Source organism: Meriones unguiculatus, chromosome X (genome assembly GCF_030254825.1).
Source record: "Meriones unguiculatus strain TT.TT164.6M chromosome X, Bangor_MerUng_6.1, whole genome shotgun sequence".
In the NCBI taxonomy this organism is placed as follows: domain Eukaryota; kingdom Metazoa; phylum Chordata; class Mammalia; order Rodentia; family Muridae; genus Meriones; species Meriones unguiculatus.
Genome location: NC_083369.1, coordinates 32,153,960 through 32,181,786, shown reverse-complemented (window position 1 = coordinate 32,181,786; position 27,827 = coordinate 32,153,960). Strand labels below are relative to the sequence as shown.

The window sequence follows — 27,827 nt, the reverse complement described above, 5'->3', positions numbered from 1 at the left end:
AACTTTCAGACAGCTTAGGCAAATGAGACCTTGTCCTAAAACTGTGGTTCTCAACTTGTGGGTCTTGACTTCTTTGGAGGTCATATATCAGATATCTCCCAAATCAGATAATTACATTACAATTCATAACAGTACCAGCCTGATCTACAAAGTGAGTCTAGGACAGCCAAAGCTACACAGAGAAACCCTTTCTCAAAAACAAACAAAAAACAATTCATAACAGTAGCAAAATTACAGTTATGAAGTAGCAACAGAATAATGTTATGGTTGTGGGTCACTACAATATAAGGAGCCGTGTTAAAGGGTTCCAGCATTAAGAAGGCTGAGAACTACTGTCCAGGGTTAGTGAGATGGTTCAGAAAGTGAAAGCACTTGCCACCAATCCTGATTTGTGTTCTATTTCTGGAACCCACATGATAGAAAGAAAACCAACTACATTCCACAGCTTTAATCTGAACTCTACCCTCCCACACACACAGTTTTTAATGTTAAAAACAAACCTAACAATAAATACAAAAACAAAAGGAAAAACTTCCAAAAATATCCTCAATATACCCTTTAATAATACTTAACATCATTGACTCCAAACTATATTTGTTTTTTGCTAGATGTATTATTTTGGTTTGGTTTGGTTTGGTTTGGTTTTTCAAGACAGGGTTTCTCTGTGTAGCCATGGCTGTCCTGGACTCACTTTGTAGACCAGGCTGGCCTCAAACACAGAGATCTACCTGCCTCTGCCTCCTGAGTGCTAGGATTAAAGGCATGTGCCAATGCTGTGCAGCTCAAACTACTTTTTACTAATTGTAAATCTCACCTCTAAAATTCCCCAAGAGTCCCAACTCTGCCTATAAATACTCCCTCATTCCCTTTACTTAGTCTCACAACTATACCCACAAACTGTAATCCCAAATTACAGTACTCCTTAATGATTTTCATGCCTAATTGGCCTGCCTCAATCTCTCTCTCTCTCTTTCTCTGTGTGTGTGTCCTCTGTCTCTGTGTACTTTATTTCTGACATTCCTGACTTTTTCCTTCTATCTATCTTTCTTTCTTTTCTTTTTGTTTTTGTTTTGGAGACAGGGTCTCTCCACATAACATTGGCTGTCTTGGAAATATGTACATTTTGACTTCTGCCTCAGAGTGGTGGAATTAAAGGTATGCACCTTCCTCTCCTCTTCCTCCTCTGTTTCTTTGTCTCTCTTTGTGTTTCTGTGTGTCTCTTTGTCTCTCTTCTTTTGTGATAGGGTCTCATGTAGGTCAAGCTTGTCTCAAACTTACCATTGTAGCCAAAGGTGACCTTAAACTGATCCTGCTGGTTCTCTATCTACTTCCTAAGGGGTGAGATTACAGACATTCAACACTCTATCAGGCTGGAAGCTTATAAGCTACCTATCTGAAGAATAGAGCATAGTCACAGGAAGAAGAGAGACCCTGCCTCAACAGTGGAAGAAAGGCACTGACTCCAGACATTGTTCTCCAACTTCTGTACTTTTTTATGCACACAGACCCACAGACCCACAGATCCACACACATTTTAAACCATAAAATCATTTTTCTCAACTATACCATCTACTTCATGCTCAAAGATTTCGCAACTACGCCCTAAAATTGCCACTCAAAATCTCCTCATGCTACTTGCAACCATTGACAGTCTCAATCTCCCAACTATACTCAAACCATTCTCCAGTGACTCCCAACAACCCTTTGATGTGTCTAACAACATCCAAGTACTTTCCAGTTGTCCCTAATTACATCCTAAAATTTCCACCAGTAATTCCCAAGCATTTCTAAGTGTCCCACAATAACCTCCAACCCTACCCTCAAGGCTTCAGTATAGCTTCTTGTGACTGTTGTAACTCATCATCACTAACTTGGTGGCTTAAGACAACAGAAATTTAGAAATCTGTTCTTTCACAGGTCTGAGAACGAGAAGTCTAAAACCAAGGTCCCTGAGCCAAAATCAAGGTATCACCAAAACTGTTTTCCTGGGCTCCCTAAGAAAAATGTCAAAAATGTCATATTCGTCTCTTCCAGCTTCTGGTGGCTGCTGGTGTTCCTTGGCTTGTAGCCCCACCACCACAATTTGTGTCCCTACTCCCACTCCACTTCCTACCTGTCAGTCAGCCATGCTTCAGCTACCTTTCATAAGAACACTTGTGGTTACAATTAAAGTCTATCCGGAATAATCTCCCCATTTCAAAACCCTTCATTTAGAGGCTAGGAGTGCTGATGTATGCCTTTAATTCTAGAGACTCGGGAGACTGATGTTATAGATCACTTAAGCACAGGGGTTGAAGCCAACCCTGGTTACGAGACCCTGATTTCTCTAAACCAGGTATGGTACTGCGTATCTTTAATCCCAGCACTGGAGTGGCAGAGGTAAGTGGATCTCTGTAGTATGAGGCCAGCCTGGTCTACACAGTGTGTTTCAGCCGGCACTATACAGTGAAACCCTGTCTCAAACAAACAAACAAATTAAGTAAACAAACAAAAGGACCCTCTGACTTAGTCACATCCTTCCCAAGCTCTCCCTCCCACTCTTGGTCTTGCTTTTACTCCCGAACTCTCACTTGTTATATAACCACTCATGGGCTGGAGAAATGGCTCAGTGGCTAAGAACATTGTCTGCTCTTCCAGAGGTTCTGAGTTCAGTTCCCACCAGACCACATGGTGGCTCATATCCATCTATACTGGAATCTGATGCTCCCTTCCGGCAAGCAGGTGTACACGCAGATAGAACACAACATACATAAGATGAATGAATAAATATTAAAAAAAATAACACTCAGGAGGACCAGTGGAATGACTCAGTGAGTTAACAGTCCTCACCACCAAGTCTGAACCCACATGAACTGACTCCTTCAAGCTCTCCTCTGAGATCAATATGCTGCATATACAAACATATACAACACACACAAAAAAATAAAAATAAAAAATAAATATCTAGATAAATAGATAAGTAAATAAACAATTTTTTTCCAAAAGCTGCAGAGTTTGAGGCAAGCCAGGTATATATAGTGAGAACCTATCTCAAAAAAAAAAAGAAAGAAAGAAAAAGCAGAGAGAGATAGAGATAGATAAAGGAAGGAAGGAAAGAAAATAAAGAGAACATTCATGGGTTAGGTAGGACAAGGCCAATTTTGGGAGGGCAGTTGTTATACTCTTCAATTATCTTACAACTCTACCATAAATACTTACTGTCATCTTGTCATGCCCTGCTCTCCCAACCATTTTTCCAATCTGCACCCATAGGTCACCCCCTCATCCTGATATGCTCTGGCAGCAACCCCTTTTCTTCCCATACAGTATCATTCAGTTAAATGGTGGCTTGTCAGAGACCTCATCTACCCTTGATCACAAGGTTGTTTATATACCCCTACAGACCTTCTATCTTATCTTCCAACTGTTTTCCCTCTTCCCTCCGTAGCTCCCTTTCACTGGGCCCAAGTTGTTTGACAATGAAACCCCTGACACATCGTAGGTATATTGTGCAAGGTATGCCTCAGGCAAACACCATTTGAGACAGGTATATAAAGCTGGTGCGTTGTAACACTGGGCATGTGAAAGATTAATTAAACTGTAAATAGTTGGTTTCAGTCCACTGAAAGTTTTTGTTTTTGTTTTATGCCATGGGATCTTTTCATCAGATCATATTTTCATTTTTTGTTTGTTTTGTTTTGTTTTGTTTTGTTTTTTGTTTTTTTGTTTTTTTAGACAGAGTCTCTCTATAGAGCCCTGGTCCATCCTGGAACTCACTATGCAGACCAGGCTGGTGCAGAAAAATTAGAGATTCACATGCCTATGCCTTCCAAGTCCTGGCTGTCCTGGACTCACTTTGTAGATCAGGGTGGCCTTGAACTCATAGAGATCCACTTGGGTCTGCCTCACAAGTGCTGAGATTAAAAGTGTGCGCTACTGCTGCCTGGCCCATTTATTTATTTGTTTGTTTAAGATTCATTTGTTTATATGAGTGTTCTTTTGTTGTGCACACCAGAAGAAGGAATCAGATTCCACTACAGATGGTTGTGAACCACCATGTGGTTGCTGGGAATTGAACTCAGGACTTCTTGAAGAGCAGTCAGTGCTCTTAACTGCTGAACCATCTCTCTAGCCCCCCAATTATTTATTTTTAAGATGAAGTTTTGACTGTGCTGCCTAGGCTAAAACCATATTCTTGACCTCAAGCAATCTTTCTTCCTACGTCTTCTGAATAGTTGGGGCTACAGGAATTCATCATCTTTTCTGAGCCAGACTCTAGCTTTTCATCTGGGCATGGCATAGAGAGACCTGTGGGAAGACTGGAAGACAGAGCAGGGGAAGCATACTCAAATCCTGGCTTTGCTAAACTGGGTAAGCACCTCACCTTATGTACCTTTGTTTTCTTATCTATAGGCTAAGATAATAAACCCTCCTCAGAATTCTAGCATAAGGATAAAAATTAATTAATACAGGGAAACTACCAAGAAAAGGACCAATCAATTTTGAATCTTGCTGCTTTTCTTTCTAACCCTTTCTTCTGATGTTATGCTTCCTTTTTTCTTTCTTTGTTGTTTGTTTGTTTTATTTGTTTGTTTTTTAAAAAAAAATAGTTTTACAGTCTCTCCGTGTAGACCTGGCTGTCCTGGAACTCGCTCTGCAGACCAGGCTGGCCTTGAACTCAGAGATCTACTTGCCTCTGTCTCCCAATTGCTGGGATTAAAGGTGTGCACCTGCTGCCACCCAACTCATTTTTCTTTTCTTTTTCCAGACTAGATGATAGATTTATTACTGAACATGATTCTGTGAGTTGTAGGAGAGCACAGTGGAAACCCTTAGGAGTGCAGGGCTCTTCACTTGTCCAGGGGACCATGATTGGGAGTATATGTGACCTCACAGCCATCAGGGATGAGCCACTTCTCAGATACCATGTCTTCAAATTCATATTCATTATTATGTAGCATGGTGCACATGGAAATGATGACTTGGCCAATATCAATCCTGGCCTCTATATCCTGGGGTTTCCCAAAGGCACCCACCTACCTGCCTGGAGCCTAGACTGGGGGAAGATATTGATATCAGAAACATAAATTTCCATGGAAAATTGTCTCCAAAGTCCCTTAGGGGAACCTATATAGGCTACATGCACATCCAGCCGAAGGCTGCCATTTGCAGCCATTGCACACAAGGTCCCATATTACTTTTTTTTTTCAAGCCAGGGTTTCTCTGTGTGTCCTTGGCTGTCCTGGACTTTCTTTGTAGACCAGCCTGGCCTCAAACTCACAGGGATCCACCTGTCTCTGCCTCCCTGGCTACTGGGATTACAGGAATGCTCCACCACACTTGGCACTTTATTTTTTTAAGATATATTTATTATGTATGCAGTGTTCTGTCTGCATGTATACCTGCATGCCCAGAAGACGGCACCAGATCACATTATAGATGGTTATGAGCCACCATGTGGTTGCTGGGATTTGAACTCGGGACCTCTGGAAGAACAGCCAGTATTCTTAACAGCTGAGCCATCTTTCCAGCCACCCATGTTACTTTTTTCTACAGAAAAATTTAAGCATATTCTTCAAAAACTACCCTGGAGAGGCATAGTGGCACAAACCTTTGATCTTAGCACTGAGAAGGCCAGCCTGGCTTAAATACAAGTTCTAGGACAGCCAGAGCTATGTAGGGAGACCTTATCTCTACTCTTTCTCTCAGTCCTCCTAAAATTGTGTCCTAATATTATTTAAGAAATTAAAATATGTGGGGAGCTGCTTGTTTGTCAGGCCCCTTTGTTATTGAGTTCTCAGCGAAAAATATTTTTTCACCCTGGTCTTCACCTGGAGATAGGGATAGGCAGGATGTTTTGCCAAGTTAAATTCCTTTTGTTTGTGGGAAGATCACACAGACAGGTGGTTGAGGTAAACAAGTTTAACTTCTCCATGAACCTCTTCACTGTATCAAGGTGAATTGTGGAATAAACCGTGTGTGACAGGTTCTACTGGCAGCCCTCTTGAACTGATCTTATGTGTAGTGTGTCATTTTTAATTTTCTTTCAATCTTCACTCCCTAGTCAGGAACTGTTCGACTCTGCCAGCCGGCTCCTGCAAAAAGAGATGTATAATACTTTTTATTATTAGTTGTATTTTATGTGTATGGGTGTTTTGCCTGCATATATGTCCACTGAGGTCAGCAGAGGGAACTCTTGGAATCCGAGTTACAAATCATAGGGAGCCACCATGTGTGTTTTGGGAACTGAACAAGTGCTCTTACCCACCGAGCCAGCCCTCAAGCCCCTTACGGTTTATTTTTGAGATAGGATACTGTTATGCAACCTAGGCTGACTTCAAACTTGTGTTCCTCCTGCCTGATCCTCCTGAGTGCTGAGATTATAGAAGCTCACCATTATACCTGGTATAAGGATTTTACACTTAGACCATTCTGATAGACTGCCTCAAGACATAAATATAAAAAGCAAAATTGGTCAGATTATATAGCATTCTCAAGAAAAAAATGTTTATAAAAGAATTTAAAAAATTTTACAGTGGTGCTGGGCAGTGGTGGCACATGCCTTTAATCCCAGCACTCAGGAGGCAGAGGAAAGTAGATCTCTCAATTTGAGGTCAGTCAAGTCTACAGAGCAGGACAGCCGGGGCTATGCAGAGAAACTCTGTCTCAAAAAAAAACAAACACAAAAATTACAATGTGTTTTCTTGAGAACAGGGTTGGTCTTCCAGAGGATCTAAGTTCTAGCACCAGGCATGAACGTGTTGCACATACCCATGTGCAGGGAAGATACTCAGACATGTACATTTTATATCTAATGGAATAATAATAAAAAAGATGAAGAAATAATTTGTTGCTGTTATAGAAGACTGAGGTTCTGATTCCCAGGATCTACATGAAGGTTTAGAGCCACTTGCAACTCCAGTTTCAGGGCATCCAGGGACCTCTCTTTTGATCTCCCCTAGCTCTTGCATGCACATGGTACACATACATACATGCAGGTACACACACATATCCCCCAAAAGTAAACAAATATATAGATATTAAAAAAAAATAGTAGCCTGGAGTAGTGATGGTGGGCACACCCTTCAATCCAAGCTATGGGGAAGGAGGAGCAGGCAGATCAGTGAGTTCACGGCCAATGTGGTTTTACATAGTGACTTCCAGACCACCTAGGTCTACAAAAGTGGATACTGTCTCAAACAAAACAGAACAAAATCTTCAAAAATAACAAGACTTTACTGTTTCTTCTGTACAGGGTCCCCATTGTGTGATGGTTACTGTATGTGCAAAATGTGCAAGTTTACAAAACCAAGTGAGGCACCTGGGAAGTGATGTTACCAATATTACCAATTTCAAGATCAGTGAGCTTTTCTTTTTCTCTGAGGATTGCTTGTATCTCAGAGCATTCTGTAACTCACGGTGTAACTAAGGATGATCTTAAGCATCCGATTCTTATGGCTTTCACTTCCCTTGTACTGTGATTATAGTCTTTTCCCACTTTACTCCCACACCCACTTTAATGAAGTTTCTTATAATCCAACTGATGGTCCTGCGATGTCAGGAAGTGGTGGCTCAGGGGTATTGTGAGCTCTGTGTACCGGAAGGTGTGGATGGATGGAACTGCTGTGTCCATGCCGCCTTGCATTTTGTCTGTCACATATAGGCACCTTCTAAATCTTGAATCAAGTAAACAAATCAATTAATTTGGGGGGGGGAAGGAATTTATTGTATGCAGAAAATATGGCTAGATTTTTTCCCATTCTTTATCTCTAATTCTCACAACTCCGTGGACACACACAATGGCTCCCATTTGACAGAACAGGAAAGTGGAGGCGTAGAGTGGAACAGGTCCTCTGCATTATTCAAATAGTTTGTTATGATTACAGAAGTCATTCACTGGAAACCAGATCTAATTACCATCCGTCCACTCATTCATCCATCTGTCAAAAGATTCGTTAACCCTCTATTGCGTAGTACAATGATCACAGTACAATAAATACTTTAGATAACTAAACAAGCTGAGTTCTCTTAGGAAGACCAGCTCCGTGGCTGGACTTAGGACACTGAAAGCGCAGGGTTTCAGCACCACCCTCTAGGAATGTTGTTGCTTTTGCCTCAGTCACAGCGTGGCTTGAGAAGATATAGGGACTGAGAAGTTGGGTGTGTGGTCTGGGATGACCCAGGGCTAAGAGCTAGCATGATTCCTCTAAAAGCTTGGCGTGGAGAGTTTCCAAGCAGGCTCGGACAACCCAAGACTCAACTTAATAGCTTACTGGGGGTGGAGAGATTGGGCTGGGGGTATAAGGATGGTGTGGATAATTTGAGGAGAGGGGGTGTGGCTCAGGAAGCTACGCAAAAGATAAAGGCGTGGCTCAACCATATTACTCCTACCCTATTTGTTTCCGCCGCCCAGGGCGTGGCCAAAGGGCTCCCTTCTCAAAAGGGCTGGCCAAACCCGGTGTTCCCTACGCTTTGAAGTCGTGGCTTAGGGCGGGCCCTCGAATCTCCTGGCAGCAATTGGCTGCCTTGCTCAGGAGGTATGGCCCAACCAGACTGCCATCCCCAGTGTGGTCACTTCCTGTGGAGTTTCCCCAGCCCAGGGAGGAGGGGGAAGAGGACAAGGGGGAGGCGAGCGATCGTTCGGGGTTAGGTTTGGGGGTTGTTGGTCCGTTCAGGGCGGGTGATGACTCACGGCCCATCCCATCTTCCCGACGCCGCCCGCCCGCGCAGAGCTAGTTCCATAGCTTAACGGAGGAAGCAGTGACGAGCTGGGGGAAGGGGGACTCTTATTTTGTTAGGGGGACCGGGCCAAGGCCCGACCGGCCTGGCAGGGCTCGCCCGGGGCCGGGCGTCATGTCTCATGCTGCCGAGCCAGCTCGGGACGGCGTAGAGGCCAGCGAGGAGGGCCCTCGAGCCGTATTCGTCCTGTTGGAAGAGCGCAGGCCAGCCGACTCGGCCCAGCTGCTCAGGTGCGGTGCCACCTGGGGCCGGGAGTGACAACTGAGGTTCCCCAGGGACTCATCTCAGGACATTGGGGGCCCTGGACTAGGACCCGAGATTTTTGGCCTAGGCTTGAAGGACATCGGAGTGCCCATCTTGGGTGGGCACCTCAGTTATCTGGTAGTGACCCGTTTAGATGAAGCTTAAAGGTGTAGTGGGAGCGCGTGGGGGGGGCAGAGTCATATATGGGGGTCTCTTTACTGTGTCTAGCGAGCCAGATTGTGGAGTATACAGAAACTGGTCTGAGGTAGTTTAACTTGGCAAACTGATTAGGAGCTGAATTTGGGATTGTTGAGTCGGTCGCAGAGGGATGGATTTCACTGTTAGGTGAGGCACTGATTTTAAGAAAATCCTGAGATCCCCCCCTTCAGTGTGGGAAGAGGATCCTGGAAGGCAGAGGTGCTAGTTGGGGCACCTAAGTGACTTCAGTCACCGGTGTAATGTTTGGGGATAACATGTATCTGGAGAGGTTAAGGGGAGGTCTCAGATATGCCGTGAGTTGTGAATAACCCAGCGAAGCAACTTGATAGGCTTGATCGTTCCACTGTTGCTACCCCCTGCCCCGTGTCTGCTTAGAAATGCCGGGAGGGTGGAAACCCCTCTTGCCTTGTCGAGTAAGTGCTTAAATGTGAAGCAGCGGACCAGACTGGAAAGATACAGTTCACTTTTAGCCGCGGGGAGTGGGGGGGGGGAAGGCCTCAAACCTTATTTGGGAACTCAGGGGAGGGTCTTGTTTCTGCTGCTACTCACCCCAGTCTGTCAGCCAGCCCAGCCCACCCACTACCTACCCCCCCCACACACCGCCCCCCCTCTTCCTTTTATTTCGCCCTCCCAGTCTGTCCCTCAGTTCCCGGGTGTAATCTTGAATCAGTCTGTAGAGCTCAAGTGAGTACCGATTGCACCATTCCTCTCTGGGTGGGTCTTCCGTTTCTCTTCATCCTCTCATTTCCATCAGCCTTGCTTTGAAGCTTCAGCCCTTGTTTGCCCATATCTCTGCCCTCCCCACCACCCATATTTTCCAACTTAATGTGCAGTGGTGTGTGAGTTTGGGAGGGGTCTGCCTCCTTTCTGCTTGGGATTGTGCGTAACTCAGCTACTCTCTGAGCTTCCTCTTCCCAACTTCCTGGGTGGTTTTAGAACTGCATCTGTGGGCAAGGAGAGGAAGGAGGATCATCGTTGGGGCGGGGAGTGAGTTTACCAAGCGTAGTCACAAGCTTTGTGGATTCTAAACTTGACTAAATTCAAGGATGTATATTTGGGGATGCGGTGTGTGGATCCCAGGGCTTCACACTTGCTAGGCAGGTGTGGTACCACTGAGCTGTACACGTCCAGCAAGGATGCACATTCACCCTAGTGTGTGTATTTTGTCTGGGCAGTAGGGTCCTTTATACCTAACAGGAAGGACGGAGGAGAACTATTATAACAGCCTAGATCATCACAGTAAGTGGGCAGTTGAAGGGGGGGAGGGTTGCATATTGCTTTGTTGTAGTGCAAGCTCTAGGTCCTTTGGGTTTTTTGTTTGTTTGTTTGTTTGTTTGAGATGAAGTCTCCCGTTGTAGTCTACACTGACCTCAGCTTGCTTTCTTCATCAGAGTTATGGCTTGTTTTGTGTGCCAGTGGATGTTGATACTGAAAACGGGTGTGTGTGTTTTGATCTATTTAAAAAGTAGGAGGCGGCTGGGCAGTTTCTTCTAGCTAAGATGCGCTTCCTGCAAGGCAGATCTTGCCCTCAGATTCTCTTAAAGATGCTCAATGGTGGAGTGAGGAGAACTTTCCTGCTTCCATTCTTATATTTGGGTGGGTATCAGTGTCCCCCGAATTCTGGCGGGGCCTGGAAGAACTCATTCGAAAAGTGCTAACTCCTGAGGCTGCTAACTCCTGAGGCAAAGCGAACTAGGAAGCCTAAGTCTCTTTGTGATGCATTCGGTTTGTGTTACAATGGAGTGAGGGGTTCACTCACTTGCTCTGTGTACAAATGTATACCCTTAGGCAAAACAGTAGGGGGTGTGGGGGCTGGGCGAACTCTGAATGCAAAGCCCAGGCTTATACAAAGTAAATTGTCTTCCCCAAAGTCCTTTGCCGCCCCCTCCCTTCTTTAAACCCAAGTTGTTGTGATTGTTCCAGGGAGGGAGTTGGGATCCAGGCATTTTTATTGTTCTGACCCTTAAGGGGCTGTGGGTTGCAGTATGGGGTAGGAAGAGGGAAAGGACATGAACTTCTTTGTGGCAGTGTCATTCTGTGTCAGAGTCCGCCTCAGTGTCTGGGGAAGGGAGGGTATTAGGAGCTCCCGGCAGCCACTGATCACCACTCCTTCCTCCCTCCCACCCTCAGCTTGAATTCTTTGCTTCCGGAATCTGGGATTGTTGCTGACATCGAATTAGAAAACATCCTAGATCCTGACAGCTTCTACGAACTCAAAAGCCAACCCCTACCCCTTCGTTCCAGGTAGGACTAGCCTAACTGACCCTTCTCCCAGTCCTCCTTCCCACCTGATGGCCAGGGGCCCTCTGAGCCCACCCAACCCATTCTCCCTTTCTCAGTAGCTTGTATTTTCCCACTGCTAAAATTAGAGGCACGAAGGAGGAAAGCATGTGGACAAGTCAGTGCGGCTCTGGCTTGCCCTTGCCCTCCCTTGTCCTATCTTCCTTACTTGAATTCACACACAGATTTTCTTGGAAACCTGGCTACTCTGAAAGGCGTGGCCTTCCTAAACGCCCGCCCTCCTGTGGGTGGGGCCGTGCAGCCCCTGTCCAGCCCTCTGCACACCTGGCAGACCCATCCTCCCTCTGTTCTTGAGCGGCCAGGCTAGTGGGTAGAGGCCTAAATGTGCTGAGTCATCGGCCTGGGCTCTAAGAGAGGGGAGGGGACCTGAAAGAGGGGCAGGAAGAGAGGATTGTGAAACCTCTGAGCTTTTCAAGACTAACTAGCTCCTGGCAGCAGAACCCTGGGCAGAGAGAAAATGGAGTTTGGGCCTCCCCTGGAGCCTGATGCCTACTTCCAGAAGCTCCAGATTAGGCCTGGCAACACTCTTAAGTTCACGCTTCACCCTTCAGTTTCAGTTCCACCTGAGCTCACCTTTTTAGTCCGAAAAATTGCTCTTTTTGGAGCCCAGTGTCTGCACTCACTCTATGAACTTGCTCAAAACAAGGTGTCGCCATTAAGGCTGAGAGCTACTATCTATTTCCCCTTGAGGAATTGATCAGACTGTGATCTCTGAGTGATGGAACGCTCTCTTCTCATGTTATGCCTAGATCATGAGACCCCCAAGAGACCACCAGGATGCAAAACACATAAGGATCTTTATTCAAGCTCGAGCTTGGGTGGCAGTCTCTCCTGACATAGCAGATTGGGAGAGCAGCCCCGAAGTCTGGGGAGACAGGGTTTTTAAAGGGAAAAACTGTAAGCAAGGACCTCCAAGCCTTGGCGTTACATGATTGGACAAAAGGTAAAAGAATGAAATGCACTTTAACCTAGTTGGTTGACAGCACCTGGCCGAACCACAGAGAGGAACAGCTTGCCAAGAGGAGCACTGTGACCCTGGGAACAACTTATGTTTTTTTAACTGACCCTGTCTTTAAGTCTGCCTCAGTTGCTGTGTCTAGCTGCAAGCTACTGAGAACATTCTGTGGTTCTTTCTCAGAACTTAAGAGTGGGAACCAAGGTACTCCAGGGACAAGCTAACCTTGGATGGAATCTGAGAATCAACTCAGACTTAAGTTCTCCTAATTTAACCATTTCATTCCCTCCTCTTGTTGTAACTACGGAGGCCAATCTTGGACTCCCTAGAGGCCTGACTCCTCAGTATTGAGTGGTTGATATTGGGACCTCATCACCATTAACTGAATACTTCCCAACCTCTGTCTAATAAAGGCAATCAAAGTATTCAATATGCCTTGGCTGAGGGTAAACAAGAGTAACAATATCAGCAAGGGTTCTGTTAAGGCAGATAACAAAGTAGTAAACCAAGGGGAAGCACTAAACCAAGATTCAAACCAGCTTTGGTTTGCTTTGTACTCTGCTACTTCTGCTTTGTTCTGCTACTTCTGCCAGGGAATCAACATTCTTTGCTAAATGGGTGATTGAGTTCTCAAGGCATTGATTATCTTTATCAGTATCTGCCTTTAAGCTGTTAGAATTCTGGCTTTGTACATCTAGTGCTGCAATACCAGTTTCTGCTCCAGCTAAGCATTCCCCAAGATAATAGCTAATGTCAGGGAGCCCCCTTTTAAGTTAGCATTTCAGCCTGTAAGGTAGGATAAAGGATGATGAATCTCTCTTCTGTCATTTCTTCAGGCTGACTTTGGGGTAGAGATACTGAGGACCTAGGAAGGCTGAAAGGCTAGCCAAAAGCTAGGCAACTGGTACCATCTAATTAGCAATTCAGCTGAAGAGACAGGTAGCCATCACATTGGATGGACTGGTTTACTTCAGCTTTCAGCAAATCCAGATCTCAGCTTGCAACTCATAGCTGATCCCAGAATGGGGTCTTTCAGCCAGGTGAAAATCTGCTGAGACAAAATCAGACTAGAGACAGAAGTTAAAATTTGTCTAGTAATTAGGGAAAGTGAGGAATCCCAAGACCAAGGAAAAAAACTCATCTGGGGTCCATTTGACCTATGGCAGATCCAGGTCTTCTGACTTTTTTGATATCCTGAAACTCATGTGAATTTTAGTTTACAAAAGGAAGTATATTAAATATCACCATTGTATTGAGATCCATACTTTAGAAAAAGCAGGTAATGGGTGTCTACAAAACAGCAGAAGTAGATTCATGACATTAAGATCTAGTGAAAGCTAGGCTTTTGGGTCAGATATGCATATTAGATGGATGTTTTTAGCCTAATGAGAAGCACCCTTAAGTCTATCTCCAGAAGACAATCAAAGGGAAATTAAAATCTCAAGCCTGTGGCTGGATAATAAGCAGTCAGTACTCTGTCAGCTTATCAGGACTCTATTGATCAATGTAAAAACTTGAACTTCTGAAATCTTATAATAATATAAGCATAACAATAGCATAGAAGGGGGAGAAATCTAAAATATCTCCCATTTTTATTTACGTATCTTAAAACATCTATTTAGACCTTTTAATCTTTCTTGCATTTATCAATTTTGAAACGTTTTCCTAGACCTTCAACATTTTAGATATTTATAACTTAAACTTTTATATCCTCAGACTTTATATAAACTTTATATCTTTTTATCCAGTTATTCGCCATAAGACACAGGAAGTAACATGAATCCTGTGAGCAAGGCAAACCTCTTTGCCTTTCTAAATAAGAGATCTAGTACCTAGTAGTTTTAACTAGCTAATGAATTGACCAATGAACTAACAGTGGATCTAACTGTCTGCTCTTTAGCTGCAAAGCTACCATTAACTTAGCTTAGCCATCAATGCGATCAGAGACCTGAGAAGGATAAATTATAAGTTAAATGAATCTATGTATCAATCAAAATGACAGAGTCAACTAGTTAGTCCACCATCTAGGTAGTTTTCCTTGGTTCCTGTGGCCTTCTGGCATCATGAGTAGAGGCAGTCCAGCCATCAGGCACAGAAGATGAGAGACTGTTTCAGTGGGGAAAAAAAATGAGAGATTAGTCTTACTTTATCTTCAGCAACGTGAAACAATGACTCTCCAGATGTCCACAGCTTTGTCCACAGTTTTAGGCTGGGCCCTAGTGGTGGGCCAGTTGGGGCAGTATTACCCAGTGGTTAGCATACCACAATCCAGAGTCAAAGTCATTTGTTGTTGTGCCCAAATCTTCTTGGAGACCTTGGGGATCTACTGCCAGGATTTTGGGACTCTCTGTCATAATCTTACACATGTTAAAATGCCATATTCCACCAATCTCTGACAAGTCTGAGGGCCAGCATATGATCTATTCTTTGGCTATCCTTAGTTATCTATTCTAAATTACATGCTGTAAAAGAGAATGCTATAATCTCTAATTCTGGCATATTGCTTAGATAAGTACTTTAGAACCATATCTATTTCATGTGGATCTTATATATGGGCAAACTTTGTAGTTACCTATCCTAGGCTTAACCTTGAAAACATAAACAAGAGACTATGCAAAGCTCTGTCTTGTAACCAACTACAGTCATAAGAATAACTTTAAATATATTTCTGAACTGAAGTTGAAGCAAAACTTTTAATCAGATACAGTTCAAAGAGGGGTTAGCAAATCTTGCTGATCCTACCATATTGCATTAAGACTGAACAGCAAAAAAGCTTAAAGGACAAAAGTTTCACTCAGCACTAAACAGAGAACTAAACACAGCTGGCAGCTATCAGCAAAAATGGACTATTCTGGCCATACCAAATCTATAGGCCAGAAAGAAACAGCATTAAATCATTTATATAGGAACTGGCAACTAGGCATATATTTTATATAATGGTTAACAAAGACTTAACCCTGGGCTAACATGGAGCTGTAGTCCTCTTCTCCCTTTAAAGAGCATAAGCAAACATTTTGCATTAAAGAATGACCAGCCTTTTAAATGAAGAACAACATATTTTACAGTTCTTTCTCAAATCATATTTGCAGGTATGAGAAACCAAAGCAAATACAGTCCATATGCCCTCTGACCTTCCATAACATTCTATATACCTTCAGGTTAAGCTTTTCTTAGCTCTGTTCTTCTGGTTTAACTAGACATTTTCACTTTAGACAAGTTTTTCTTTTCTTTATTATTCCAGTCTCTTGCTTTCTCTCTTGCTTTTCACACAACATAAAAACTTCCATCACAATCTTTTTTTATCATTTCTTTACTAAGTCATTCCATGGGTTTTTACCATCCTGAGATGATACACTGCAAAAACTTCAGTTTTCTTAATTGGCGCAAACAGCATGGCTTAGTTTCACTTGGTAAAATTAATAAAATAAATACCAAGGGTTGAGAAACTGTTCCAGGTTCTTTGTTAGACTGCCCAAGGTCATTAATTTAAAATGCCTGATAAACTTTAAATTGTTTTATAGCCTTAAACATTTAAACATTCTCCAAAACCTGTCTTTGCAATATTAAAATACCCAGAATGAAGTCATAGAGCATAACCATAGTTTTTAGAAATCAATGCCAAATTTTATCAGTGTAAACAATTCAGTACCTATAAAATCAATACCAAGTATATTCTTTTGATGTTATATACTTTGGCTGCCAGCAAGAAAAGGTCTTGTATACAAACACATGGAGGTGCAGCTTTAATATCTCATATAAACAGAGTTTCAAATCTTATTTTTTTATAAACTTGGTTTTTAAGACAGGAGAGAAATTATGTAAAATCTTTTTTTTAATTTATTTTTTTATTTTTTGTAAAATCTTAACATACTCAATAGCCAATACTCTGTAACAGACAGACAAAACAGTAAACTTATATATTCAAAACATATAGACAAAACTGATATTTCTTTTAGCTGTAATTTCAAGGGAGGAACATCTTGCTACCTTTTGAATCCAATTCTCATGACCATACAGCCTTGCAGCTTTCTTACCTGAGGAGCTGCTGTTGCCCCTTTAAGAGCTGCCTGCCTGCACAGAGGCCTCTACGCTGGTGGCCTGCATTCCCAAGCAATCTTACTCCAGGAAGACCTCTGCCACCAGAGAGCAGAGCATTGGCAGAGACCTGCCAGATCAGGGCCTCCCAGATATGGGCAAGAGTTAAGTCTAGGGAGTTAGAAGCAGTCTGTCCCATAGCGTCTGTCCCAGCCTAATACACACACACAAACACAAGGAACAAAATAGAAAGGCAGACACGAACAAAGTGGCCACTCTGCAACTGAAAACAGAAATGGATCCCAAAGCTTGGAATCTCAGATTCCTGCTACTGAAGCTGAAAGTAGCCCAGAGAGGAGAGTAACTGACAGTGGGATTCCACGTCCATCAAAACTCTCTCCAGCTGATGGTGGAATTCCATGCCCACCTGAGGGCCATGGACATCTCCCTTGACTTCCATGGTTGTGACTCTTGAGCACTTTTCAGAACAGAGAGTAAACACAGACACTGCTCAGAGACACACACTCACTGGCCAGCACAAGACCCTCTGGGTCAGGGTTCTGGAGGTCCGGGGAATCCCGGACAAGCCCCGAAATGTTATGCCTAGATCATGAGACCCCCAAGAGACCACCAGGAACATGACACACAAAGGTCTTTATTCAAGCTTGAGCCTGGGTCGCAGTCTCTCCTGACATAGCAGATTGGGAGAGCAGCCCCGAAGTCTGGGGAGACAGGGTTTTTAAAGGGAAAAACTGTAAGCAGGGACCTCCAAGCCTTGGCGTTACATGATTGGACAAAAGGTAAAAGAATGAAATGCACTTTGATTTAGTTGGTTAACAGCACCTGGCCGAACCACAGAGAGGAACAGCTTGCCAAGAGGAGCACTGTGACCCTGGGAACAACTTATGTTTTCTTAACTGACCCTGTCTTTAAGTCTGCCTCAGTTGCTGTGTCTAGCTGCAAGCTACTGAGAACATTCTGTGGTTCTTTCTCAGAACTTAAGAGTGGGAACCAAGGTACTCCAGGGACAAGCTAACCTTGGAGTCTGAGAATCAACATAGACTTAAGTTCTCCTAATTTAACTCATTCACTCTCAGCATCTCCTGAGGTCCACATCCAGGCCAGGTACCTCTGTCTCACACTCACACATTGTGGTCTCGGAACATAGCAAACTCTTGATCTCTCCAGCACACACTGACCCTTAGGCTTGGAATGAGACTTCTAGCTTACCTGTGGCCCCATATTTCCCATTCCACAGCCTCCCAATATCACTGCAGGCCACACCAACCACCCCAGCTACACTCTCTGCATCGTCTTCTGCAGGGGGCTCCAGGACCCCTGCCATGTCATCGTCGTCGTCATCGCGTGTTTTGCTGCGTCAGCAGCTTATGAGGGCCCAGGCCCAGGAACAGGAGAGGCGTGAGCGGCGGGAACAGGCGGCAGCTGCACCTTTTCCCAGTCCTGCACCTGCCTCACCAGCCATCTCTGTGGTGGGTGTGTCTTCTGGGGGCCACACATTGAGCCGTCCATCCCCTGCTCAGGTGCCCAGAGAGGTGCTCAAGGTAAGGACAGACCCAGAAGCTCTAGCAGCTGCTGCTGAGAAATAGTTCTAGAAGCTAAGGGTTGGCCTGGGATCCCTGTGGGTCTGAGGACAGGCAGTTCCTGACAGTGTTTAATGGTCCGTGGATATGCCTTTTTTTTTTTCTTCTGTACCTGCGAGGGGTATTTTGGCCATTGGGATGACTAGGGAAGGTGTATGTGGTTTAGTTCCTGGTTCTGTGGGTGATATCAGATATTTGTTAAGGACTAAGTCTCTGAGGGCTCAGACAAGGTGATTGGATTTTGGAGTCTCTAAAGGTTTGCTGGGGAAAGAGGTTTGGGGTCTTGGGAAGACAAATTATTTTGAGATGTTCTCATATTCCAGCCACCGTTTGTCCACATGAGTCTAAAAATAGTTGTGTTACAGGCTGGTGCTCAGAGTTATTCCTCTGAGCTCTTTTGTGCCTTCTCTCTGTCCCCACTGAATTTTATTTCACAGGTTCAGACCCACTTAGAGAACCCTACGCGCTACCACCTTCAGCAAGCTCGCCGGCAGCAGGTGAAACAGTACTTGTCTACCACACTTGGGCCCAAACTGGCTTCCCAGGCTCTCACCCCACCACCAGGGCCTGCCAGTGCCCAGGCACTTCCTGCCCCTGAAACTGCCCATGCCACTGGCCCTACAGGCAGTGCTCCTAACAGCCCCATGGCTCTGCTCACCATTGGGTCCAGCTCAGAGAAAGAGGTAAGAGGCTGTAGATAACCTTCCCCTATGCCCTTTGTCCAGCTCTTTTATTGTCGTTTTGTTTGTGTGTGTGTGTGTGTGTGTGTGTGTGTGTGTGTGTGTATGAATGTCTGTGGTGCCAGGACTAGAACCCAGGGCCTTGCACATGCTAGGCCAGCACTCTACCATGAAGCTACTCCCATCCCAGCCTCCCCTTCCAGTTCTTCTAACCCTATACAGTATTTACTTCTTCCCCCAGATTGATGATGTCATTGATGAGATCATCAGCCTGGAGTCCAGTTACAACGATGAGATGCTCAGCTATCTTCCTGGAGGCACTGCAGGGCTGCAGCTCCCCAGCACGGTGAGGCCCTAAGAAGGGAGGTGGTCTGAAAAGTATGGCATTCTTCTGTCACTAAGACCACACCTACACTGACCACATATACATTGTGTGTATATGAGCAACCCTTGCCATACATTGCACTAAGATAGAGCCAGGCGTGGTGGTGCATGCCGTTAATTCTAGCACTCAGGGAGGCAAAAGGCAAAGGCAGGTGGATCACTGTTAGTTCAAGGCCAGCCTGGTCTACAAAGCAAGTCCAGGACAGCCAAGGCTACACAGAGAAACCCTGTCTCAAAAAACCAAAGTGTGTGTTGGGGGGGAAGCGAGAAAGGCCTTATGTTGAGAATGGAGCCTAGGCCACGGCTGCCCCTGGGCCTTTGTTAGACTTCATGGGGAGGTAGCCCTGGTTTATGTATATATATATGGGGACTTTATAGACATACTATTACATGTGTGCTTGGGGTATGCTCTGCCAAGTACCAAGCGGTGGAAGTCATGTAGCAGTTTGAACATCTGAAGAGATTCAGGTAGTAACTGGAACCAAAAAGGCATGGGTTTTATAACAAGTGGTCAGAATGTACCAAGGCCCTTGTAATGAATTGGGCTAAGAGTCTAGATCCTTGTAAAAATGGCAACAACTTTCCAGAGCAAGAGATCTGCCATTATAACAGTCTGATTCTGGAACATTCAAAGACTCACATAGCTTTTCCCAACATAACAAAAGGATAGAACCTGGTATGAAAATGGTTGTAGTTTGGGGCTGGGGGTGTAGCTGAGTAGAGTGCCTAGCATGTGTGAGGTCCTAGGCTCAGTGCCACACACACACAATTTTGCTTTATCATAACTCTTCATTGGTTTGTACACAAATAGAAGTTATGAGACAGATCTGAAAGCCTCAAAGGCTAGGACTGGGTGCACTTTTATACAAGTGTGTTGTACCAGACTATAACTAGGAGAGTAAAAGAGAGAGAGAGAGAGAGAGAGAGACCAAAACTTGGCTGGTATAAAAGCAGCACTGGCTGTGAAATAGACTAGAGCTCCTGAGATAGCAGACTGTGTGGGTAGACAGACATAAAGTCAAGACCTTGGTAAATGATCAGTAGGAGCTCATGGTTTTTAAAGTAGGGATCATACTTAAGGCTGGAGATTAGGCTGGAACTCTCTAGAAAGCCAGATTTTGGATGGCATATTGCCACGATAATTTACCAAAGTCTGAAAAGATTGAGTTGGAGTGTTTCAAGAATGCTGGTTTGGAATGCTGTGCTGGAAGCAGTTAATGGCCTGGAATGTCAGATCTGACAGAGACCTGAGAACTGTGATTTTTTCCAGCATTCTTGTTCTCAGAGCCAGCCTTGGAATTTTAGAGAAAGAGAAGGGCTTCAGAGGCCACGGAGATATTTGAGTGGCTAGGTAGGTGGACCTCCCAGTATCCACAAACCAGGGACACACAAACATTCATTTGGTTCTGTTCCTGCTGTTAAGTACCTTGTGAAACTTCCCTAAAGGAGAAGGAATGGCCAGGACTCCTCAGGCATTGCATTGGAGGGCACTGGCTTTTAGCATGCGAGGGTCAGGAGCCTGGATCTGAGGAAGCTGTTCTATGCCTTTGCTTTCTACAGCTACCTGTGTCAGGAAACCTGCTTGATGTATACAGCAATCAGGGAGTGACCACACCAGCCATCACTGTCAGCAACTCTTGTCCAGCTGAGCTGCCCAACATCAAACGGGAGATCTCCGGTAAGTGCTGGGGTCTTGGCCCCTTAGCCCACCCTGTCCCTTGAACCAAGCTCTGTCACTACCAGGTCTGGCATTAGACCTAGTTCTAGTTCCAGGGAAATGGTTTGAGCTCTTCAGAAGCTGGTTGAGGGTGGGGCTGGGAGGGTAGCTTAGCATCTGCAAGACCGTAAGTTACATCCCAAGCACCTCAGAGAAGTAAAGCCAACTGCCTTTTTTTTCTCATATGGCTCTTGGTCCTACTTTTACTATGTTTTCTCTGTCTTCCTTTTGTCTTGGATGGAAAGGAAGGCCTGCGCCATCATACTTCCATTAAAAAAAGTAGCAAAGAAACATTTTATTTATTTTTTTGAGACACAGTTTCACTCTGTAGCCTAGGCTGACTTCCAGTTCCCAGCAGCCCTCTTGCCTCGGCCTCCTGAGTGCTGAAATTACAGAGCTGTGCCCAAATACCCAGCTCTAAAAGTCCTTGTGTAGCCCAGGCTGGCATTGAACTTGGAGCGTTGACCTTCCTGCCTCTCCTTTACAATGCTGGGATTATATGCATGAACTATCATGCCTGGCTCAAGACATCTTTTAAAACAATCGGCAGGTATGGCGGTGCATGATTGTGGTCTCAGCAAATGGAAGGTTTATGGCCAGTATGGGCTACATATTGTGGCCCTGCCTTAAAAAAAAAAAAAAGAGAAAGAGAGGGGTCAGGGAGCTGGAGAGATGGCTCGGAGGTTGAGAGCACTGACTGTCTTCCAAAAGTCCTGATTTCATTTCCCAGCAACCACGTGGTGCCTCACAGTCATCTATAATATAATCTGGTGCCCTCTTCTGGCATGCAGGCAGAAAACTGTATAAATAATAAATAAATCTTTAAAAAAAAAGGAGGAGGAGAAGAAAAGGAGGAAGTGGAAGAAGAAGAGAAAAAAGAAGAAGAGTAAAGAAACACCAGCCACAGCAGAAGAAGACAATGGCAGCAACAATGACAATGGGGCTGGAGAGATGGCTCAGAGGTTAAGAGCACTGGCTGCTCTTTCAGAGGTCCTGAGTTCAATTCCCAGCAACCACATGGTGGCTTACAAGTATTTGTAATTCAATTTCCAGGGGATTCCGTGCCCTCTTCTAAGTTCCTTGGGTGCACATGGTGTGCATTCACACATGAAGGCAAACTATCCATACAAAGAAAAAGAAAAATAAATATATATTTTTTAATCACTCCAAGTCTGGCTCTGTGGCCAAGCTTTGTAGTTGAAGCTAATTTGGAGACTGAGAAGGCTTAAGTCAGGTGTTCAAGGCCAGCCTGGACAATAAAGCAAGAGCCCATCTCTAAAAAAGTTGCACTTCTGTCCCTCTCCCACCAGCCCCTACCTCTGCATCTGCAGGGACTCTGCTTCCTCTACCCAGAAGCCCTGATATCCACCCTCACTCTCTTCCAGAAACCGAGGCAAAGGCCCTTTTGAAGGAGCGACAGAAGAAAGACAATCACAACCTAAGTAAGCCCATGAGCAGGTGCACTTGCCCACCTGCCACACAGCCCTGCCGTGCTCCTTGCTTCAAGGGCCACCTTCCATGGGGAGCCTCCCAGCACCCCTGTTCTTCTCTCTCTTTCTTCACCCATTGATGACTCTTTCCTACTCTTTCTTTTTCTCCCCATCTCTTGAAAGTTGAACGGCGCAGGCGATTCAACATTAACGATAGGATCAAAGAGCTGGGCACCCTCATCCCCAAGTCCAATGATCCGTGAGTCTGGGCTGGGGACCCCAGGCCAATGGGAGGTGGAACAAGCACCCTGGACTAGGAAAGTTGTTCCTTGGTGTGTCTGCCATGTAGTCTTGCCCAGACAAAAGTTCTCTGAACCAAATGCTGAAGCTCATAACCTGTAATCCCAGCACTGGGGAGGCTGGGGCAGGAGGATTGCCATGAGTTCAAGACCAGCCTGGGCTACAGAGTGAGACTCTGCATCAAAAAAACAACTCCCACACAAAGGACTGTCTTTTCTTAGTTGGAGGACTATAGACCCTCAGCCTTTGAATATGCAATGTTAATTTGTCCAATCTGCACCCTGTGGAACATCAAGTTCTGTTCACTTAGCACTTCTTTTGCTTACTCGGGGCTTAGTTGTTAGGTCTTTGCTTTGTACCACATACTCTGCTAGGGTCTGAGGGTACCAGAGAGAACAGAAAAAGAAAAAGAGCCTTATACTCTTACATCTGATGCTTTAGTTGGGGCAGGCAGAGAGTGAAGACAAAAGAAAATCCATGATGCACCTTCTGATGAGGGTTTTGGAACATAATGAACATAAGGGGACTGTGCATGGTAGTGTATGCCTATCATCCCAGCGCTCAAGCAGTCTGAGGCAGGAGGGTCTAGAGTTTGAGGCCAGCCTCAGAACAACAACAACAAGAACACAGGGAACTGAAGAGGTGGCTCAGCCATTGAGAGCATTGACTGCTTTTCCAGAAGACCCGGGTTTGATTCCAGTGTTTGTGACTCTGGTTCCAGGGGATCTGATACCCTTTTCTGACCTCCATGGGCATCAGGCAGGCAGTATTGATGCAAACACATTCGTGCAAGCAAAACAGTCACACATATGAAAGGGGAAAAGAAAAAAAACAAGGAAGATGTCAGGATGTTGGAGTGATGAAGATAGCTGAGCACAGGGCTTGCCCACCATGTGCAAGGCCCTGTGTTCATCCCTAGCACAGAGAGCAGGAATGGACGAGATTAAGGAGGCCACATGTTGGAGGGAGAGTGCTCTAGGTTGTATCAAGTATGGGAACTGAGATGAAAATAGTTTCCCATGTTAAAACTGAGAGGCCAGAAGGGGTCAAAGAGGGCTTTCAGGTTTGGGAGTTTAATGGCCACCACCGGAAGGTTGTAAGCACAGTGGTTTTTTTGTTTGTTTGTTTGTTTTGTTTTGTTTTGTTTTAAGCATTCTAACCATTTGATTTACCTCAAGTTCTGACATGTGGTCAGGTATTCCATCTACCTGGTACAATCCCCCTCCCCTGAGAGACTTCATATGCAGCACTCTGTCTTTCCTCCGTCTTGGGCTCCACAGGGAGATGCGCTGGAACAAGGGCACCATCCTGAAGGCATCTGTGGATTACATCCGCAAATTACAGAAGGAACAGCAGCGCTCCAAAGACCTGGAGAGCCGCCAGCGATCCCTGGAGCAAGCCAACCGAAGCCTGCAGCTCCGAATTCAGGTGTGTGGGGAAATGGTGAGGGTGGCTGGAACTTCCTGCAGGTGGAGGCAGAGAAAGAACTGGCCAGTTTTCCCTTTAGGCAGTTGGACTCAAATAATGGTGGAGGTGAAAAGTAATTAGTACACCATGAACAAATATAAGGACACCTGGCATGCTGCTCTGTCTGCCTTGTCTTTAATTCTACCATTTAGGAGGCAAAGGCAGAGGCGGGTGGATCTCAGGGCCATGGCTATGGCCCAACTCTGCCTTTAAAAATTAGGAACAAGAAACAGATGGGTTAGTGGCTCGCTGGCTGCTCTTCCACAGGACTGGGGCTTTTGTTGTTTTGTTTTGAGCACCTACAACACTCTGTAACTCCAGCTGCAGGAGATATTAGGCCCTATTCTGGCATCTACAGGCACTGCACACATGAATCACATACATGCAAGCAAAACACCCATACCTACTAAAATAAATCTCATCAAAAGAGAGAAAGAGTCTCATCTGGGCATGGGAGCACATGCCTTTCATCCCAGGGAGGAAAGATCTCAGAGGGATGATCTCAGAGGGATCTGCCATTCAAGAGGAAGGCAGATCTCTGAGTTCAATGCCAGCCTGGTCTACATAGTGAGATGTCAATGGGGGGGGGGGAAAGACAGTCTCAAAATAATTAATAATTTATTTATTCTCTAAATAATTAAAAAAATAAGTATGAATATTTGCTAGTGTGCATGGCATTTGTCTTGTCTCGTGTACTGTAACAAGAGCTGTATGCCTATTGACCACTTTAATTCCCAAGAACAGCCAAATGAGATAACCCACCATTATTGTACCATTTTACAGATTGGGTTTCTGGAACTCAGAGACTAAGCCTGAAAATTTGCAAGTAGTGAGGGCCAGCGGCTGCATTTGAACCTAGTAACCTGTCCTTTTAATTCGTACACGTCTCTACCTAGGACAGGCTTTGAACCCCGTCTTACTTTGTACTTACCGCTTCCTTTTTGCAGGAGCTAGAACTGCAGGCCCAGATCCATGGTCTGCCAGTACCTCCTACCCCAGGACTGCTCTCCCTAGCCACTAGTTCCATCTCTGACAGCCTCAAGGCAGAGCAGCTGGACATTGAGGAGGAAGGCAGGCCAAGCACGACAGCATTTCATGTATCAGGGGGACATACCCCGAAGAATGCTCCTCAGCAGCCTCCGGCACCACCCTCAGATGCCCTTCTGGACCTGCACTTTCCCAGCGACCACTTGGGGGACCTGGGGGACCCATTCCACCTGGGGCTAGAGGACATTCTGATGGAGGAGGAAGGGGTGGTGGGAGGACTGTCAGGGGGAGCCCTGTCCCCACTTCGGGCTGCCTCTGACCCCCTGCTTTCTTCAGTATCTCCGGCCGTCTCCAAGGCCAGCAGCCGGCGCAGCAGCTTCAGCATGGAGGAGGAGTCCTGATCAGGTCTCACTCCTCCCCTTGGATTTCCCCATCCAGGGAAGGAGGACAGGCCTGGATGAGACCCTGCCTTTTTTCCTACCCTCCTGTGAGACTGCCCAGTCCAGGAAATCTGGGGGAAGAGGAGTTGCAATCAGGCCACACCCCTGTAATAGGCAAGGAGGAGGAATCAGGTGAGGCCCCGCCCCTTTTCCAAAGGAACCGCCCTGCACAGGTATTTCTGAGGGAGAAGGCAGTAGACAGCTATGAAAGCTCAGTTTACTCTTGAGCATTCACAGTCGTGCCGCTGGTCACTAGGGACCCTTATAAACAGGTCTCCCAAGGAAAGGAGATGCTAGGATGCTACTCCATTCCTTCTCGGCAAATTGTCAGTCCAGCTTTTCTTGACGCTGGAACAAGACAGATAAAATTGATGGTGTCCCAACCCTGTCCCTTCCTTATCATTCCCTGCCTTGCTCTAGCAAAGAACAGAAGTAAGGGTGTGATCTAGCCTGTTCTCCTGGGACCCATCCCTTTTCTGTAGGAAAAGTCCAGCACAGGTATTTAAGGCATGAAGAAATCCCTAAACTCGATTACCTGTGCAGAGGCCTCAAGCCCTGGCCTTTAGCAACATCCCATGCAAGCATTCCTTTGAGCAGGGAGGAGCAGTTCCTAAACTCCCTGCCTTAACCTGGGACCAACTTTGGACCTGACCTATGAGAGCCCTGTGCTGACCTCCTTGGGAAAGGGAGTAGATTTTGGATTGACTTTGTAGACCTAGATCAAGTGAAACTTAGATCCTCACCCTTGGGAAGATCTTGCCTTTTCTGCCTTGAGGGGTAGTTTGAGGAAATGATAGGGATTAGTGTGGACTCAGTCTAGGCACCTCAAAATACTACCCCAATACTTCTACTTGCAGAAAATGGCAAAGGAAGGGTGTGTCCAGGCTGTTTCCCAGCCCAGGGAAAGATAGAAATCTCCTCTAAAAGGCAGGGGCCTGGAGGAAAGGTGGCAAAAATATATTGTACCCCTTATGTGTTTTAAAATTGGTTTTTCAAGACAGGGCTTCTCTGTGTAGCCTAGGCTGTCAGGGACTCACTTTGTAGACCAGGGTGGTCTTGAACTCATAGAGATCTGCCTGCCTCTGCCTCCCAAAGTGCTGGGATTAAAGGTGTGCACCACCACCACCACCACTACCCAGGGTTATGTGATTTTTTTTTTTAAATTGACCTGCCTACTCAGAAGCTAGGTCAACTGTGACCGCTGCCCCATCCACGAAGTTCTCCATTTGGGGCCTAGCCCTGTTTCAGAGCCAGATTTCACCTAGTCTCATCCTGGCCACCTACACCCAGGGTCTTCAGCTTTTAAGGCTGGGGCCAGACCCCAGGGAGGGTTTACTGAGGGATCTGTAGGTTTGTGACTAAAATAATAAATGCTAGGCGTGTTTGATGCGCTTTTAACTTTGACATTGAGTCTCTTGTTCCTGTTTTTGACTGTGCAGTGAACATGGCCCCTGAAGGCCAGGAGGAATAACAATTCTAGAAGAAACAACAAATTTCAGAGGGCTAAACAGAATTTTTAGATATGATTAGAGCCTGGAGGGAAACCACCTGCAAGCAAAAGCAATGAACCTTCCTAAGGGCCTGCCAAGGATCAGCTGAATCGCTGTACTTTCCCCGGATTGATTTCCCTGAGGGCTGAAGGACGGGAGGGGGAGCATTGCTCTGTGTGCTGCTGTGTCTTCCCATTTGCCGTTCAGAGAAGCCAGGAGGAGAATCAGTAACTTCTGCCGACAGGCAGGCTGAGAGTGCGCCAAGCCTGAATGCTATGTGTGGTGATGAGGGAGAAAGGGGGTAGTTTTTTTTTTTCCCCCTCCAGGGCTGGACATGAAACCCAGCCAGCCCTCCATCACCCAGCCACATCTCCAGCTCAAAGTTCACTGATAGAGTATGTGATGTATTCAACAAAGATACTCATGATAGTGACCAAAGACAAGAGGGTTGCAGGTATTGCCATCATGCCTGGAATTCCAACACTGGAGATATTGAAGTAAGAGTTTGCAAGTTTAAGGACAGCCTAGGTTACATAGACACCATCTCAACAAAAAAAGGCAAAAATAGGGAAGCACATTGGTTTGGCATTTTGGGGAGCACTGAAGGTAAGCACACAAATGTAGCCTCTATTATTTTTAAGACAAGGGCTCAGATAGTCCAAGCTGGGCTTAGAACTCTGAATCCTCTGCCTCCTGAGAAGTAGAATCACACACCTGCCTCACCACTTCAAAGCTGGGAGAAACGTTTTTCTGATGATTCTCCAACCAGACTGATAACAGGACAAGCATGATCTTAGTCCTTAACATCACACCAGATTGGCCCCTATCAATGACCAGTCCTGGATACTGCACACCCCCCC

The 27,827-nt window shown here is 45.4% G+C and overlaps 1 protein-coding gene and 1 pseudogene across 5 annotated transcripts; one reads left to right on the top strand and one right to left on the bottom strand.

Annotated features, from left to right (window-relative positions):
* Window positions 1–5,078: 5,078 nt before the first annotated feature.
* On the bottom strand, window positions 5,079–5,222 carry LOC132650205 (small nucleolar RNA SNORA70; annotated as a pseudogene).
* A 3,350-nt stretch (window positions 5,223–8,572) lies between these two features.
* Window positions 8,573–26,881, top strand: Tfe3 (transcription factor binding to IGHM enhancer 3). 5 transcript variants are annotated; one of them, XM_021658612.2, is made up of 11 exons: window positions 8,831–8,948; window positions 10,356–10,419; window positions 11,311–11,424; window positions 17,795–18,033; window positions 18,510–18,755; window positions 18,994–19,098; window positions 20,697–20,814; window positions 22,239–22,295; window positions 22,467–22,542; window positions 23,864–24,011; window positions 24,998–26,881. In XM_021658612.2, the coding sequence occupies exons 4-11, from the start codon at window positions 17,815–17,817 to the stop codon at window positions 25,436–25,438; spliced, it is 1,410 nt and encodes a 469-aa protein (XP_021514287.1). In that variant the 5' UTR covers window positions 8,831–8,948; window positions 10,356–10,419; window positions 11,311–11,424; window positions 17,795–17,814; the 3' UTR covers window positions 25,439–26,881. The 5 variants fall into 5 exon arrangements, with proteins under 5 accessions (XP_021514284.1, XP_021514287.1, XP_060230923.1 ...); XM_060374940.1 differs by having other exon boundaries at window positions 17,730–18,033; XM_021658609.2 differs by lacking the exon at window positions 10,356–10,419 and having other exon boundaries at window positions 8,573–8,948; window positions 17,730–18,033.
* Window positions 26,882–27,827: the final 946 nt, after the last annotated feature.

Coding starts and splice junctions, on each gene's coding strand:
- Tfe3 (XM_021658609.2), top strand. CDS start 8,833: ATGTCTCATGCTGCCGAGCCAGCTCGGGACGGCGTAGAGGCCAGCGAG. Junction 18,034..18,509: donor TGCCCAGAGAGGTGCTCAAG/GTAAGGACAGAC, acceptor TTTATTTCACAG/GTTCAGACCCACTTAGAGAA. Junction 24,012..24,997: donor GCCTGCAGCTCCGAATTCAG/GTGTGTGGGGAA, acceptor TCCTTTTTGCAG/GAGCTAGAACTGCAGGCCCA.